Genomic DNA, 15,319 nt, shown 5'->3' on the forward strand with positions numbered 1-15,319 from the left:
TGTCCGTCTTGTTTTGCAATGATCATCCGTGTGGATGTGAGCAGATGGGAGTGCGTTACTTGAAGAGACGCTGGAAGAAGAAGTTTTGGAGGACGCGAACTTAGTAGATGTGGAAGTGAAGGCCGAACAGTAGTACGTTCGGTTGTAGTTAGAATTTTGTATGAAGTGACCGTTTGGTCACTTCCTTTTCCTTTTTGTTATTTGACCGTTCGGTAATTCAGCTTTTGTAAGCCGTTCGGTCATGTTTTACCTTGTATTCTGTACAGCTTACTTTTGTTAAGCCATGTAAGGCCGTTCGGCCAAAACCTTGCTCTTATTTATTATAAAACTGAATTGGTTTATCATTAAGTGTAATTAATTCTATTATATGGTTTTACTGTATTTTGGGATGTTACACCATCCCTTCTCTACTTTCACTACATTAGAATTTCTCTCACCACTCCATTTATTTATGCTCTCGTAAATAATTCTTACAACACTAACACTCTCACCTTTTCTTTTCCGTCTTATTGAACCTGCACCATCACACATCTTCACCCAAAACTTCTTCTACACAATCCTTCTCTTATTCACTCAACCCATTTTAACCATCATTTATTATCTTCCCAGCCAAACTGAGAAGGTTTACTCCCTTCTGCATGCGCTGCTACCACTACAAAAAAGTAGGGCATTACCGAAGGCCAGAAACCCTCGGAAAATGCCAAAAGCCGTCGATAATGGACGTTTACCGAAGGCCTATCGACGGCCAAAAATCCTTCGGTAAATCCCTTGTCGCTAACCATTACCGAGGGCTTCTGACCTTCGGTAATTACCGAGGGTCAGAAGCCTTCGGTAATTACCGAAGGGCGAAAGCCCTCGGTAATTACCGAAGGGCGGAAGCCTTCGGTAATTACCGAAGGGCGAAAGCCTTCGGTAATTTCCGAAGGGCAGAAGCCCTCGGTAATGAGCATTCGAGGGTATTTACCGAAGGGCGGAAGCCTTCGGTAATGGCCAGACGAGGGCATTTACCGAAGGGCAAAAGCCTTCGGTAAAATGCAGAGCAGGTTTTAGAGAAATGGTTTTCCCTCTGCAACCCAGACCTGTATAACAAATTTAATTTACAAACAGACCTGCATAAATTGCCAAACACATACAAACATGCATAATGTGCATCTCAAAGATCCAATCAATGATCAATATCCAAGGCACATCAAATAATCCACAGGACATCCATTAATGTAAAAATAATGTATTTATAGTTCAAACATAAAACAATGTAACACAAGGATGTTGTAACATCCAAAGTCTGTAAGTACATCTAACATTGAAATGATATCAACTCAAAATGTTCTAATATCCAAAAGTTTGTCTAACAAGTAATGAGAAAATGAAACCTAATAATGTACATAACTATCATCAGAATGATTTTCATCATCCTGCTCCTCTATTGATGGCTGGACTGGTGTGGGTTGGACTGATGAGGGTTGGACTGATGAGGGTTGGACTGAAGTGGGCTGCTGAGTGGCAGCAGGTGATGAGGACAGTCGTGATTGGGTGGGAGGGATATTTTGTACGTCCTGTGAGGTTTGAGGCAAGACAGTCATGACCAGGGCCTTAAAATTTGAAAACTCTGCTCTGAGATCAGTGAGCTCCTGGTCACGTTGATGGAGTTCCTGCCTGAGTTGAAGAACCTCGTCAGGAGTACTGGTGGAAGAAGAAGGCTGGTGCTTCAGAGTACCTCCTCTGGATGCTGTATAGTTTGCAGCAAGCTGTCCCGCACCATACACTCGTCCCTTTTTCTTCCCACCAACGGTGTCGATCCAGCACTGCGTCCTACGGATGTCATCATCTGCATTACTGGCATCATCCGGTGTAGGAGCTGACTCATGTTCAGATCTAACCTGTGAAAGTCTCGTAGAAAAGTCTTCCTGTTGAAACATTAAAAGCAATGTCAGAGAACGACAGTATAACAGAAATAAAAAATTAGTAATAGTGTTATTTGCTTACATGAGTCTTCCGAGATCTTTCATCAACAAATTGATTAGTTCCCTTCCGAACATGAGTCTGTGCAAAGACCTCATCAACATGGACCGCCCGTCCTAGAGCCTGTGCCTGTAACATAATTAAGAATTACAAGCGTACATATGAAATACAATATACATAACTTGTGTATGAAAGAAAAAGTTATGTAATGAGATTATACCATACGAATGGCATGCTCATGAATGGTGATCGACCCACCAGTATGCAGGCTATAAAAAAGTGGACTACAGTGGTCAAAATGAATGGCAGTGTCTCTAAGGCTCAATTGAGACTTCAAGCAAGTTTATATCATCAAATTGGATGTGTGCAAACAGTTAAATAGCCAAGAAACAGATTACACCAGAAAATCAGTGGTCCACTTCCAATTTTAGGCCAAATTTGGTGCTTAAATGGGTGAATCTTCATAAACACGTTTGGAAATATAAATTGATGTTTTTAGCAACTTTTTATCATCAATTTGAAGGTGTTTAGACACTGACCTACCAAAGAAACACATTGCACTCAAAATTGACTAGTTCACTTCCAAATTAAGGCAAATATGATGGTTTAGGAAGTGATTTTGCATATGAACTCAAATTTGGCCAAATGAACAGTGCATACATGTTTGAAAAGGTGAAATACACTTGGAAAAATGTTTAAACTGCACTGAAATGGACAGATTAAAAAAAACACCCCTTTTGTAGCCAAATATGCAACACTTTTTACACAAAATTTGGACCACAATGTAGAAATCAATGGAATCAAAACTGGACAGTAGAATCAATGACTCAAGAAGGTCATAATACACTACATCTAAAGAATAATGTTTGGTAATTTTAAAAAACCACATGAAATGCCCACTGCACCAGAAAATGACTTTCAAAATGGTGGTTTTAAGGCCAAAAATGCTTGGAAGTGTTTCAATAGCAAAAGTGATGCTTGAAGCAAGTTTATATGATCAATTTGAAGGTGTGCAACCACTTAAACAATAAAGATAAAGACTACACCAAAAAATCAGTGGTCTACTTCTAATTTTAAGCAAAATTTGGTGGTTTAAAGGGTGATTTTGCACAAACACGTTTGGACACATAATTTGCAGTTTTGAGCAACTTTGTATCATCAATTTGGATGTGTTTAAACACTGAAACAGCCAACAAACACACTGCAGCAGAAAATCACTAGTTCACTTCCAATTTTAGGCACATGACTTTAGACAAAACTAGGAAATGAATATGTAAGGTGGAATTCAACTCAGCCAAACCAAATTCACTGATTAAGATGATGAAGTAACACTAAGGAACACTGGAAGTACAAGCACAACAAGTACAAAGACGATTTAAACCCATTTGTCTCCTTTTTAGTAAACTTTTTTAGGTTCTAAGAACTCAAAAATCTGAGTTTTAGGTCAATGTTTGCTTTTGAGTAGTTTCCTAGTCTCATTTCACTACTTTAGACTTGTTAGGATATTAACATTAGTTATTATTAGTCTACTTTAGCTGAATTGCCTCTTTCTCACCCTTTTAGTAGACTTTTAGGTAGTCAAATTTTTAGATTTTGCTACTTCATCCAATTTGACATGTCTATTAGCTTCATTTAAGTACTTTAAAGTTGTTAGGATAACAACAGTATACTTTCTTTGCTTATATTAGGTGAATATCAAAATTGTCAACTATTTTTAGAACACTTTTTATGTTTCCACTGCACCTTCAATTTTGAGACTTCACAATTGAAGTCCAAAATCATATGTTCAACTTTAAGACACGTATCTTTGAACATGTTGAAGGCCAAATTAATCACTGGAGTGGCCTTAACCACTACCAGGTGGAGTAAAGTTAATAAAGTTTAACCTAAGAGATGGTCTACTTTAGCCTTAGTAAGGAATTTTCAGTTTTTTAGTTAATATATAAACTATAAAACAACTATAACTTTGGTTCCTCCTTCTACTTTCGTAACTTGGGGGATTCATGATAGTATATAACCAACATATATGCATGTTGGTTTGTCCTTGTACTCTACTTCATCCTTATAGTTACATCATGAATTGGTGTAATGAAATTGCCTATACTTAAATGTTAAAAGGTTGGGTTGTTGTTATACCTTGTTTACAGGAATGTTTGAACCAATTTTCCAAGGTTTAAATATTTTAGAACATGTGATAGGGTCCAGTTTTACTTTTTCTGCAGATTTCGTGCAATAAAATTCAAGTTTTGGCATTTTTAGTTCATATCACCAAGGCTAGACATGGTATCATTTCCTTATAAGTTAATATCTTACTACACAACCACCTAAGGACAGATTCAAAATGAAAATAAGAAGCTGGAACATATTCACACAATTCACAACAGAACCAAAAACACCAATGGTAACAAATAATTAAATTTCAACCTCATGATCAAGTTCAATAATGCAGAGCTGGAATGGTAGGAAATTCATTATGGATGACATCAATTACAAATAAAACTTACAGGTTGTAGATTTTTTAACTGAAGCTACCACTTACAGCTGCCTCAAACTTCCCTATTCAACCAATATTCTGTTTCAGCTCCTCTTCCTAAAGATGCTACCTCAAATGAGTAAGGTCTCTAAGTTGGAAACTACACCACAGCACTTAAGGTCAGCACAAACCAACAATATAAACATCAATCCAAATGTTAACACTAAACCAATAAACAGTTAAGGCAATACAAAATGTAACAAAGTGAAAACTTAAACAAGTATTAACAAGGATCAAACAAGAGTTTCTATCACATGTCTACTTCCCCTACTCTTTTATCAATAAAGAACCACCTCTTCAATGTTATCTTGTCACTGCTCTTGGGGTAACAGTCCAACAACTTCTGAGCTTCTGAAAATAATGATCATATATTTGATTTACTTTTAAGTACTTGAAAATCTGGTTATAAGAATCATTTCAACAAATGGAAATCTGGAGTATGAGTCCACTTGTTCATCTTCTTATCAAATTGGAAGGTAATAAAACACTTGCAGGCATGTATTCAAAAAGCTGCTTTTTTAAATATATATATATATATATATATATATATATATATATATATATATATATATATATATATATAATTCTAAATAATTAGTGGCATCAATAGAATTGGAAAATTTTTTATGTTTGATGGATGTTACTGAAAATATTCACAGCAAAATGCTATAATCAACATTCAATCAATTAAAATACCAAAAATGCTTGAGATCTATACAAGTTGGCCTTAATTGACAGCTAAAGATTATTGAGGTTACCTTGAACTATGGTTGAGTAATACGAAGGTGCTAGGATCATACACATTCAAATAACTTGTAAAAGACAAGGTTGAAAGAGTAAAGGGATCAATGAATGTATGCACTGAGTGTGAAAGGGTAAAGGCATCAATGAGAGTTCAAAGAGTAAAGCCATCAATTTTGGCAGCTGAGTGTGAAACCCTCTGTCTCAATTTAACTTCTTGCCTTTGACCAAGTGAAAATGAAGAAGGACAAGAAAATGGTAATTAAAAAAGTATCACAGATGACTCTATTTTAGTTTGTAGCTTTGGATCACAGGGGAAGCTTATATGAAGTGGTAAATGACAAACTAAGGCTTGCACTGTGAAATACAATATATATTCAACAAAGAGATGATTGACAGTAGTAATTTTTTTATTTTAAGTCACATTGAATGAAAAATACAGGGATATAATGATGACATCAGAGCACATGGGAATGATGAAAAGAAAAAGAAGATTTGATGCAGAGACTGATGCAGGATTTCTAGATGAAAGAATTCATAATTTTTAACCTACACGCTCCAGCAAACAAATCTTTGTATTTTTTCAAAATGAAACCTATTTATGGATGGAAACAACATAAATTGGATGGAAGCAACTCCCTACTCCATTGATCTCAAGCATAAGCTATACGAATTTAAAGTAAAACTTGCAGTATACAACAGAATGAACCAAAGATGGCTGGAACACTGATGTTTTTTAAACATTGACAAGGCATATAACATCCACTTAATCTCATTGGTCAATTCATGCTTTGCTGATATGAAAGTAGCTATTTTCATGTTTTGCTGATTTTTTTTAATGTTATATAACTTCATTCATAGAGAAAACAAAAAGAAATAACCTTAATTATAATTTATGTCTCTGTATTTAATCAGCTAATTACTCTCAACAACCTTCATCTCCATAAAAAAACAGTTCAGACCAAGTCAAAGAACATTGTTACCCTTTGCTAACAAAGCTCACACACCACCCCTAGAACTTGCTCCTCAATCCTCTCCCTCTCCCTTGTTAATTGACTTCATTTTTGAACTTTAGGTCCCTTTTTAAGTCCAGGGTGCCCAACCCTACTATTATATGAAGAACACTTTCACTCTTTGGCAGCAAGAAAGCACACACTACACTAAAGACAACGTCTTCAAATCCGAATATGGAAGGTGAATTCATCTTCCAATTGGTATAATAGGGTAATGTATCTTTATGGATGTCAAAGCAAAGAACCTAACAAGGAAACAACTTAGGTATGCTAGGGTGCAAGGGTCCTATTAGCGGAATGAAATTACTATTTCAAGTGTTTGTTTTACACACAACATATGACCATAATTACTATTTCAATGTCTACCATTTACAGACAACATATGAGCATAATTAAAGCTAAAAATAGGAAGAACAGTAAAATTTTAAAATATGACATCCAACTAATATTTTCCATGGTTAAATGGTTTAGAACAAGTTCAAAACAAATTGACAAAGCTAAAAATTTAAGCATAACAGTGAAAACAATATGAAAAATAGCAAAAATGAGGAGTAAAGAGACTTACATATCGACGCCAGACAAGTCCAGCAGCTGGGTTTTCTTCGATTGTTGCCTCTTCCACGCACCACGAAGCCCCTCCTCCACGTTGTGCCCTCCTCCACGAAGCCCTCCTGACGCACCCACAACAAATTTGTGACGCAGCCCCTGCAACCACGGAACGTTGGGGAATGTTGGTGACTGAGACGACCTCCGACAACAAAACCTCCCAAATTTGGGCAATGTTGGTGACGGTATAATGGCTGGAAGAAACGAGAAAGCTGGTGAGGGTTTGATGTCTCCGAAAAAGGGGGAATGCTGGTTAGGGTTCGAAGAAAGAAACGCAATATTTTGGCTCGAAAAATGAAAGTTTGCAGAGGGAAACCAAGTCCGCTGGGGTTAATTACACGAGCACCTTACCGAGGGTCATATATCCTTCGGTAAGTTAATTCACTAAAGCCAATACCGAGGGCTCAAAGACCTTCGGAAAAAAAACCTTCGGTAATGAATGCATTTCACCATGGCCTTCGGTAATCATCTTTGTGACCGTCGGAAACGCAATTTTACCGAAGGGCAAAAGGCCGTCTGTAAAAACCCTTCGGTAATGCCTGAATTTCTTGTAGTGTACCACATCCCTTCCTCTCTAACCACAAGAATGCCCTCTCCCATTAGTTCCTCTTGTGCCCTCCAATCACGTGAAACTCTCTCTCACACTCATCCACAATACATCGTAGAAAACCCATGCAGAGAACTCCACTCGATCACCTAAACTTCTAAATTAACTTCTCCTTCTCTTCACTTAAGCTTTTCTCCTTCTCTTCACTTAAGCTTCACAACGTAACTCCCAGGCAACACCAACAAAGCCCCCTTCCCTTTTATCAAAATCCCTCATTCTCTCATCTACTCCAAAGACTAATTAAAACATTCTTTCATCTTCCTTTCCGACCAATTGGGACCCACATCACTTATAGCCATCAACCTAAAACCTCACTTCTCACGTACCCAAAACAGCATCACCCACACGTACACCCAAGCACAAACCTTCTTTTACTCTCTCACCGGTACTATCCACACATCTACTTCTCCCTTCAACTCCAACGTCCACTAACTTCACTGATCTTTCACCGAGTAACCCCTATTTTCTCCCTAAATCTCCCAACGCTCACATTTCAACCCCTTTTCCGCTTCATTTTTATTTAAACCTCACTGGCTCCATTCTTTCTTACGCCCCAGCACCAACCCAAACCACCATTCTAAATACTTTTACTATCTTCCTCCCACACACTCAACCACTCTCTTCTCATTCTCGTTCATTTTACCTACACACTTACACACAACATATTTTGCAGAACCTCACATTCCGACACTCTAAGACCACATCCAATACATCTCTTGTTATCCACATGCAACCAAGTTCATCCCTTCGAACCCAAACCCCAGGCAAATATAAAACCTATTCCACCCAATAACCAACGAAGCAAACAGACACACAGACACACATACACACACACAGACACACACACAGACACACAGACACACACACACGCAGACACACAGACACACACACACAGACACAGACACACACAGACACACACACACAGACACACACAGACACACACAGACACACACACATATATCAATTTGTTGCACACAACAATAATTCTAGGTTACTCCCCTTACCTGGATTCCTCCTACACGTCTTACTCCTTCGAGACAGCGGCTGCAACTCCACTGTGCTACCTTGGTTATGCAAGAATCTAAGCCTTCGATCTCTCACACTCACTCATCTCTCCAAGATGGAAACTAGGTTTAGAAAGGACTCTCTCTCTCTATTTCTCACCGCCGCTCCCCTCCAACCCTAGTACTACACATAAATATATATATATATATATATATATATATATATATATATATATATATATATATATATATATATATATATATATATATATATATATATATATATATATATATTCTCACTTTTTCTTACCCTAAAAGCCCAACCAAAGCTCCGTTATTAACCTCCCCCGATTTGGTACTAAAAACCTGCCCCAAGTTTCCTTTCATAACCTCCAATACTTTTCTACAAGGATCTCCGCTATTAAATACAAAATTTGGTATCTTTAACTCCACCCAAAAAGTTTTCTAAGCGAGCTCTTAGACAGCTAAGGGTTTGATCACTCAAACTTTCCTGATTGGAACGAAAGTGGCAAGAGCTTAGTAAAAAAACCCCTCAAACCCTGCTTTCAGTGTGCCATGCAAAAGTAATATACTCTCCCTCCAAAACCTTGTCGACGTAAGGGAAAATGATAAGGAAAATAAGAAACAAAACGTTCTTTCCTCTCCTGCACGCATAAAGGTTGGCCAGCACGACCCCACCCTTCTACCATTAAAACAAATAAAACAAAGCTTAAAATCTGCGAGACTAGCAAGAGAGGATCAAACCCTTGTCAAGGAAGATAACAAGCACACTAATCATTAGAACATCATCATCATTCGAAAATATTAGTGCACGCATTATTTATTCAACTCTTTCTTCAACTTATTTTTAAAATTAAAATAAAAACCAATATCAAGAAATTTTCATACAATTCCTAAACAATATTATTATTCACTAACCTCCCATAATAAAATATTTAATATTAAAAATTATAAAAATAAAAATAATATATTTTTATTTTATCCGGGTCTTATAACTCATGTCTGCCCATAATAGTAAGATCGATCAAGATAGATGATGTCATAGCCAATCAAGTTTCATTTACGGTGCTCACATAACAAAAAATACACAATAGATGCCACAATCTTATGAATGATCAACAAGCAGACAAAATTTTACCCTATGTATATGGAACTATTCCTCACCAAAGACTGTTTCACTCAAAACTCAAAAGTGTTTCACTCAAAGGTGTATAGTGAGGTGACACTCTTAAACTCTACCATCACAATGTCACATAAATCAACTTTTTCTTTCATTTAAACACATCAAACACATTCACAAGCAAGTTATCATCACAAGGACTTTTTCTAGGCTTGTAACATTTTCAGGCTAAGAAGAAAATTGGTTTTTCTAGACAACAAAATTCCTTGAGTTAAGAGAGTGCATAATTCATTATTTACATTAGCAATAATCTCTCTTTCTCCTTTTATGTGAGAAATCAATCTTCAACTCATTCCCAACTTTTCTTTCATTGAGCTTAACCTTTTCTTTTCGTTCTTTTTTCTCTTTTGTTTTTCTTTTGCTCAATGCTCTTTAAAGATTTTCACAAAATTCTTTCCGGTTTCTCACAATCCCAAACTTGAACCATTCTCCATTACCATACTCTACTCAACTCAAGGCAAGGATTTCAAAACGATTTTTTCATATTTAGGCTCAAGGTTAAAAGGATAGAACACAAATTGTTCATTATTGGGTTCACATTTTAGTATTGGCTTATATGGGAAAAGAACAAATGGCCTTGATCATGTGTAACAAGTAAGCAAATGATTCAATAGAAAGATTTAGGCAAAATCAATCATGCTTCCATGAATTTTAAATAAAACGAGATCATTGGTTTCAAATGCAAAAACAAAAAATTAAATATGAATGCAGTTTGATCAATTCAAGTCCATTGATCAAAACTTTGCATTCATGTTTATTTATCATAATTCAACAACAATATTTTCGTTTACAAGTTTAAGTTAATCAACAAATCACATAACTGTCTAGGTAGTGAGTCCTTTGGGAAACGATACTTGGTCTTACCATTTTATTATTGCATGAGAAAGGAGTTTGTGCCTTCACATATTAAGAAAAACCTCAAATTCTTGAGAGATTACTTTGAAGAAGGAAAAACATTTCTTGAAAGCTTAAAGGACAATGGGTTCCTTCTTAGAGAACTAGAATTTGAAATTAGGCTTAAGGAGTTAAAAGCTAAGAAACTAGAGTTGAAGGTTAAGAGACTACAAAGAGATGTTGAGAGACAACAAGAGGAAATAAGACAAGACGAAGAGAAGAGAGAGAAGAAAGGGGGAGAAAAGAAGAAGAGAGAAGAGAAGAAGAAGAGAGAAGAGAAGAAGAAGAGAAAAGAGAGAAAGGAAGAAGAGAGACAAGAAAGACAAAAGAAGAGAAGTAGAAGAGAAGTAGAAAAGAAAAAAGCAGAGGAAACTAGAGAAAAAGGGAAATTGCTACGGATGGCAAATTCAACTCTGCTAAAACTCATGGAACCTAAAAGGGAAGGTTTCCAATTCTTTACTCCTTTTCCAATTATTGTGCACTCTTCCATTATTAATTTTTCTTTTAAATCAATTGCCATCATGTATTCTGTGCAACTACTACAAAATTGATGATAGATAGCGCTTAATAGATAGCGTTTTTTTAAATAAGCGCTATCTATGAATATGCGAAATGATAGATAGCGCTTATTTAAAAAAACGCTATCTATACCTCTGACAATAGATATTGCTTTTTTTGAAAAACGCTGTCTATAAATAATTAATATTATTTTTTTAATTTATAATTTAAAATAAATGAACAGATAGCACGTTTTTAGAAAAACGCTATCTTTTATAACACAAATATACATCACTTAGAGAGCGCTTTTTGTAAGAAAACGCTGATTATTCGACCAACCTCAGTTCATTCTCTCTATTTTTTATCTTATGATTTCTTAATAAGAACTTTAGTAAAGTGGGATTCATGAATTTAGGGAATTTGAGAAGATTAATACCTTAACTGCTCGCGCCTCTGATAACAGTTGAAAAACTGTTATTTTCATGCTTAAAAGTGATACTAAAAGCAACCTTTAGACTTAGAAACTAGCTTGAAATCATGCATTTTGTTTATATTTTCAGAAATAAGAGAGCTGGACAGGTTTATGCTTGATTTAAGTGTTTTTGTGCAGGTTTTGAGGTGAATTTGGTGAAAGAAGTGAAGAATAAGAGAGAGGACATTAGAAAAGACAAGAAAGAGTGCAAAAAGGAGAAGTCGAAGGCACCGCTCAGCGGCAAACTACCGCTGAGCGGCACTCAAGAGGTGGCGTTGGAACCGCTGAGGGGCAAATGGCCGCTGAGGGGAAGAAAGAAGACGCGTAACCACCGCTGAGCGGTAAATGGCGCTGAGCGGCACTTTTTGGGCTTGGGCTTTTGTAATCTTTTGTAACTCTAGATTAGTATATAAGGGCTTGCACGTCCTTTAGTTAGGGATCTTTGGCAGAAACAAGGCAAACACTCTCTCTTCCACCCCTTTGAAGGAGGATCTTGGATGCTGAGGCTTCCTCTTCACCTTTTTAGGGTTTATTCTTTCATTCTTTCATTGTTATTCATCTAGATTCACCATGACTATGGTGAACTAAACCTTGTATGTTTGTTGGGGAATCAATGTAATCTCTTGAAGCTCTCATATATGGATTTGTTGAGTACATCTTTGAATTAAGACATATGCTTTCTTTCATCATTAGTTAGGGTTTTTCCTCTTTGCTCAATGCTTGCATTGTTTAACTCATTCTAATGCATGATTATTGGTTTTGTTGATACGGACACGTACGGGGAAATCTAGATCCGGGGAATTTCTCCCAATATTATACTGACAATATTATATTGGTTGCCTTTAAGCTCCTGCACTCATGAACTAATCATTAGGAATGCTAGGAATTGTATGAACTATTTGATTAGGGAGAAGCCATCTAGAATGGTACATTAGAGAGTGGCATTAACAATGATGATTTGAATGTTGAATTCCTAAAATATATGAGAGTGGATGAGATGAAATTGACCCCCAACAACATATTCATTCATATATTCCATTGAAAGTGTTTATCTTTTGTCTTTGCCATTGATCAATTCATGCATACATATTTAATTTTCGTCTTTGCATATTAAACTTCAATTATTGTGTTCTTAAGTCTTAGCTAATCAACAATTCACATAACTAAACTAGGCCGTGAGTCCTTTGGGAGAACGATACTTGGTCTTACCAAGTTTATTACTTGAAACGATTCGGTCATACTTGCCGATTGTGAAACAAGTTTGTGACATCATATTTTGGTGCTTACAAATTTGTCCATCAAGTTTTTGGCGCCGTTGCCGGGGACTCGTGGTTTAACTGGTTAATTTGTGTGATTATTGATTACCTTTGACTTTGATTTTGAATTTCTGTTTTTATTTTTTCTGTTTTTATTAGATTTTATTTTTTTTTTTTTATTTTTTTTTTTTAGATTTGATTTTTATCTTTTAGGTTAGATTTGATTTTTATCTTTTTAGATTAGATTTTATTTTATTTTCGAATTTTTATTTTATTTTTCTGTTTTCTGTTTTTCTGTTTTCTGTTTTTTATTTTTAGGTTAGATTTTATTAGATTTTATTTTTATCTTTTAGGTTAGGTTAGATTTTATTTTATTCTTATTCTATCTTTTAGGTTAGGTTAGATTTTATTTTATTTTATCTTTTAGATTAGATTTTATTTTTTAGATTAGGTTTTATTATATTTTATTTGATTCTATCTTCTAAATCTTTTATCTTCTTATATCTTTTCAATCTTTATTTTCTTCTATATCTTTTTGTGCTAACAAATCTTTTCTAGGGTTTTGTTTTCTTGTGCATGCAGAAGGCAATTCGAACTAGAAGTAAGAAAACAACAGAACCACTACTTGAAGGACTAGACGAGAGTAGAAGGAGGAGAAGAATCAGAACGTCCAGAGAACTTTTCCCTTCTCCTGAAACTCTCCTACAATCATCACCACAAGGTTCTGTTCACAGCACAGGGAGTATGGAGAACAATAATAATGCTAGAAGAACTCTTGCAGATTACACTAATCTTGCTGGACCTCAGCACTTCAATAGCATAGCTCGACCTAGAGTCAATGCAGCCAACATGGAGGTCAAACCAGCATTAATTCAACTGGTAAAGAGTAATCAATATACTGGGTTATCACATGAAAGCCCATATGAGCACCTTACAACATTTAATGAGATCTGCAACACGGTCAAGATCAATGGGGTGCCAGACGAAGCTATCAAACTTAGCTTGTTTCCTTTCTCATTGGGAGGCAATGCTAAGCTTTGGTTGAACTCTTTTCCAGAAGAAAGTTTCACGGAGTGGGAAGCAGTGGTTACAAAGTTTTTAAGCAAATACTTCCCACAATCTAAAGTGACTAAAGGAAAGCAAGAGATATCTTCATTCAAGCAGGGCATGGAGGAATCACTGGGACATGCATGGGACAGGTATAAAAGCTTGTTACGTAAAACTCCTACGCATGGCTTTGAAGATCAAGAAGTAGTCCTAACTTTCCTTGGAGGGCTTGGTTCACAAACCAAGATGATGTTGGATGCCTCAGCTGGAGGCAATATCAAATGGAAAACTCCAGAGGAAGCAACTGAAATTATTGAGAATATGGCTACAAGTGATAATGAGCTTCACAATGAAAGAGGCGCCCCTATGCAACAGAAAGGGGTTCTTCAATTACAAACCCATGATGCTCTGCTAGCACAGAATAAGATTCTAACTCAACAGCTGGAAACTCTGACCAAAACTCTTGCTTCACTACCTAAAGAGTTAAAATCTGCTGCACAGGTACAAACCCAGTTGTGCGAACTATGTGGAGGTGATCACATCAATGGCCAGTGTGCTTTTCCAGTAGAGGCTTTGGAGGATGTTAACTTCATGGCTAATCAGTTTCCATACCGTCAAGGGAATTATAATCAGGGTTGGAAACCACATCCAAGCATTGGCCAAGGACAAACTGGGCAGGCTAATCAGTTTAATAAGCAGCAGCAGCAACCAACTTTGTGGCAACAATTATCTATGCTTAATGACAGATCAACAAAGTTGGAAGAAACTCTTCAGCAATTCATCCAAAAAACTGAATCTTCTCAAAAGAGCACTGAAGCTGCTATAAAGAATCTGGAGATTCAGATGGGTCAGATCACCAAGCAATTGGAAGAAAGACCCAACAGAAACTTTGGGGCTAATACTGAGGTTAACCCCAGAGAAGAGTGCAAAGTGGTCAAGAGTGTAAATGAAGAGATCATTGAGTTGGAAGAAGAAGAAGAAACAGAAGAAAGAAGAGAAATAGAGAGTGAAAATAATTTTCCTTTTCTAATAAATCAGGAGAAACAAATGGATTTCACAGAATTATTTAATATGTTGGATAATGAAGCACCTTGGGAGCAGATTCTACAGAAAATCACAGTTTACACAAAATCTGATGAGAACATCTCTACAAAGAAAAGACGTAGAGATGAGGAAGCAAAGAAGTGTATAGCTGTTAAAAAAGAGCCATTCCCTCCTAAAGCATCTGATCCAGGCAGCTTTTCTATCCCTTGTTCTATAGGGAAGAAAAAGGTAAAGAAAGCTCTCCTTGATTTAGGTTCAAGTGTTAACTTGATGCCTTATTCTTTACTGGAGCAAATTGGCAAGGTTAAAATGAAACCTGCAAAGGTTAGAATAGTAATGGCCGATGGATCTTCAAAGGAGTCAAGTGGAATTGTAGAGGACATTATAGTTTGTGTTGGCAAACTTCAGTTCTTGGCAGACTTTGTGGTGATGAAGATGGAG

General features: G+C 36.3%; 1 protein-coding gene across 1 annotated transcript; it reads right to left on the reverse strand.

Moving 5' to 3' along the window:
• Positions 1–1,189: 1,189 nt before the first annotated feature.
• On the reverse strand, positions 1,190–7,455 carry LOC148205276 (uncharacterized). Its single transcript, XM_088104160.1, has 4 exons — positions 7,354–7,455; positions 4,467–4,490; positions 1,987–2,091; positions 1,190–1,907 (listed from the first exon to the last, which is right to left on the reverse strand). The coding sequence occupies exons 1-4, from the start codon at positions 7,453–7,455 to the stop codon at positions 1,374–1,376; spliced, it is 765 nt and encodes a 254-aa protein (XP_087960286.1). The 3' UTR covers positions 1,190–1,373.
• Between the last annotated feature and the right edge of the window lie 7,864 nt (positions 7,456–15,319).

This window comes from Vigna umbellata, chromosome 1 (genome assembly GCF_029865625.1).
Source record: "Vigna umbellata cultivar VRB3 chromosome 1, Vumbellata_1.0, whole genome shotgun sequence".
Classification (NCBI taxonomy): domain Eukaryota; kingdom Viridiplantae; phylum Streptophyta; class Magnoliopsida; order Fabales; family Fabaceae; genus Vigna; species Vigna umbellata.

Coding starts and splice junctions, on each gene's coding strand:
- LOC148205276 (XM_088104160.1), bottom strand. CDS start 7,455: ATGGGAGAGGGCATTCTTGTGGTTAGAGAGGAAGGGATGTGGTACACT. Junction 4,491..7,353: donor AGACGGCCTTTTGCCCTTCG/GTAAAATTGCGT, acceptor TGTAAGTGGTAG/CTTCAGTTAAAAAATCTACA. Junction 1,908..1,986: donor AAAGATCTCGGAAGACTCAT/GTAAGCAAATAA, acceptor ATGTTTCAACAG/GAAGACTTTTCTACGAGACT.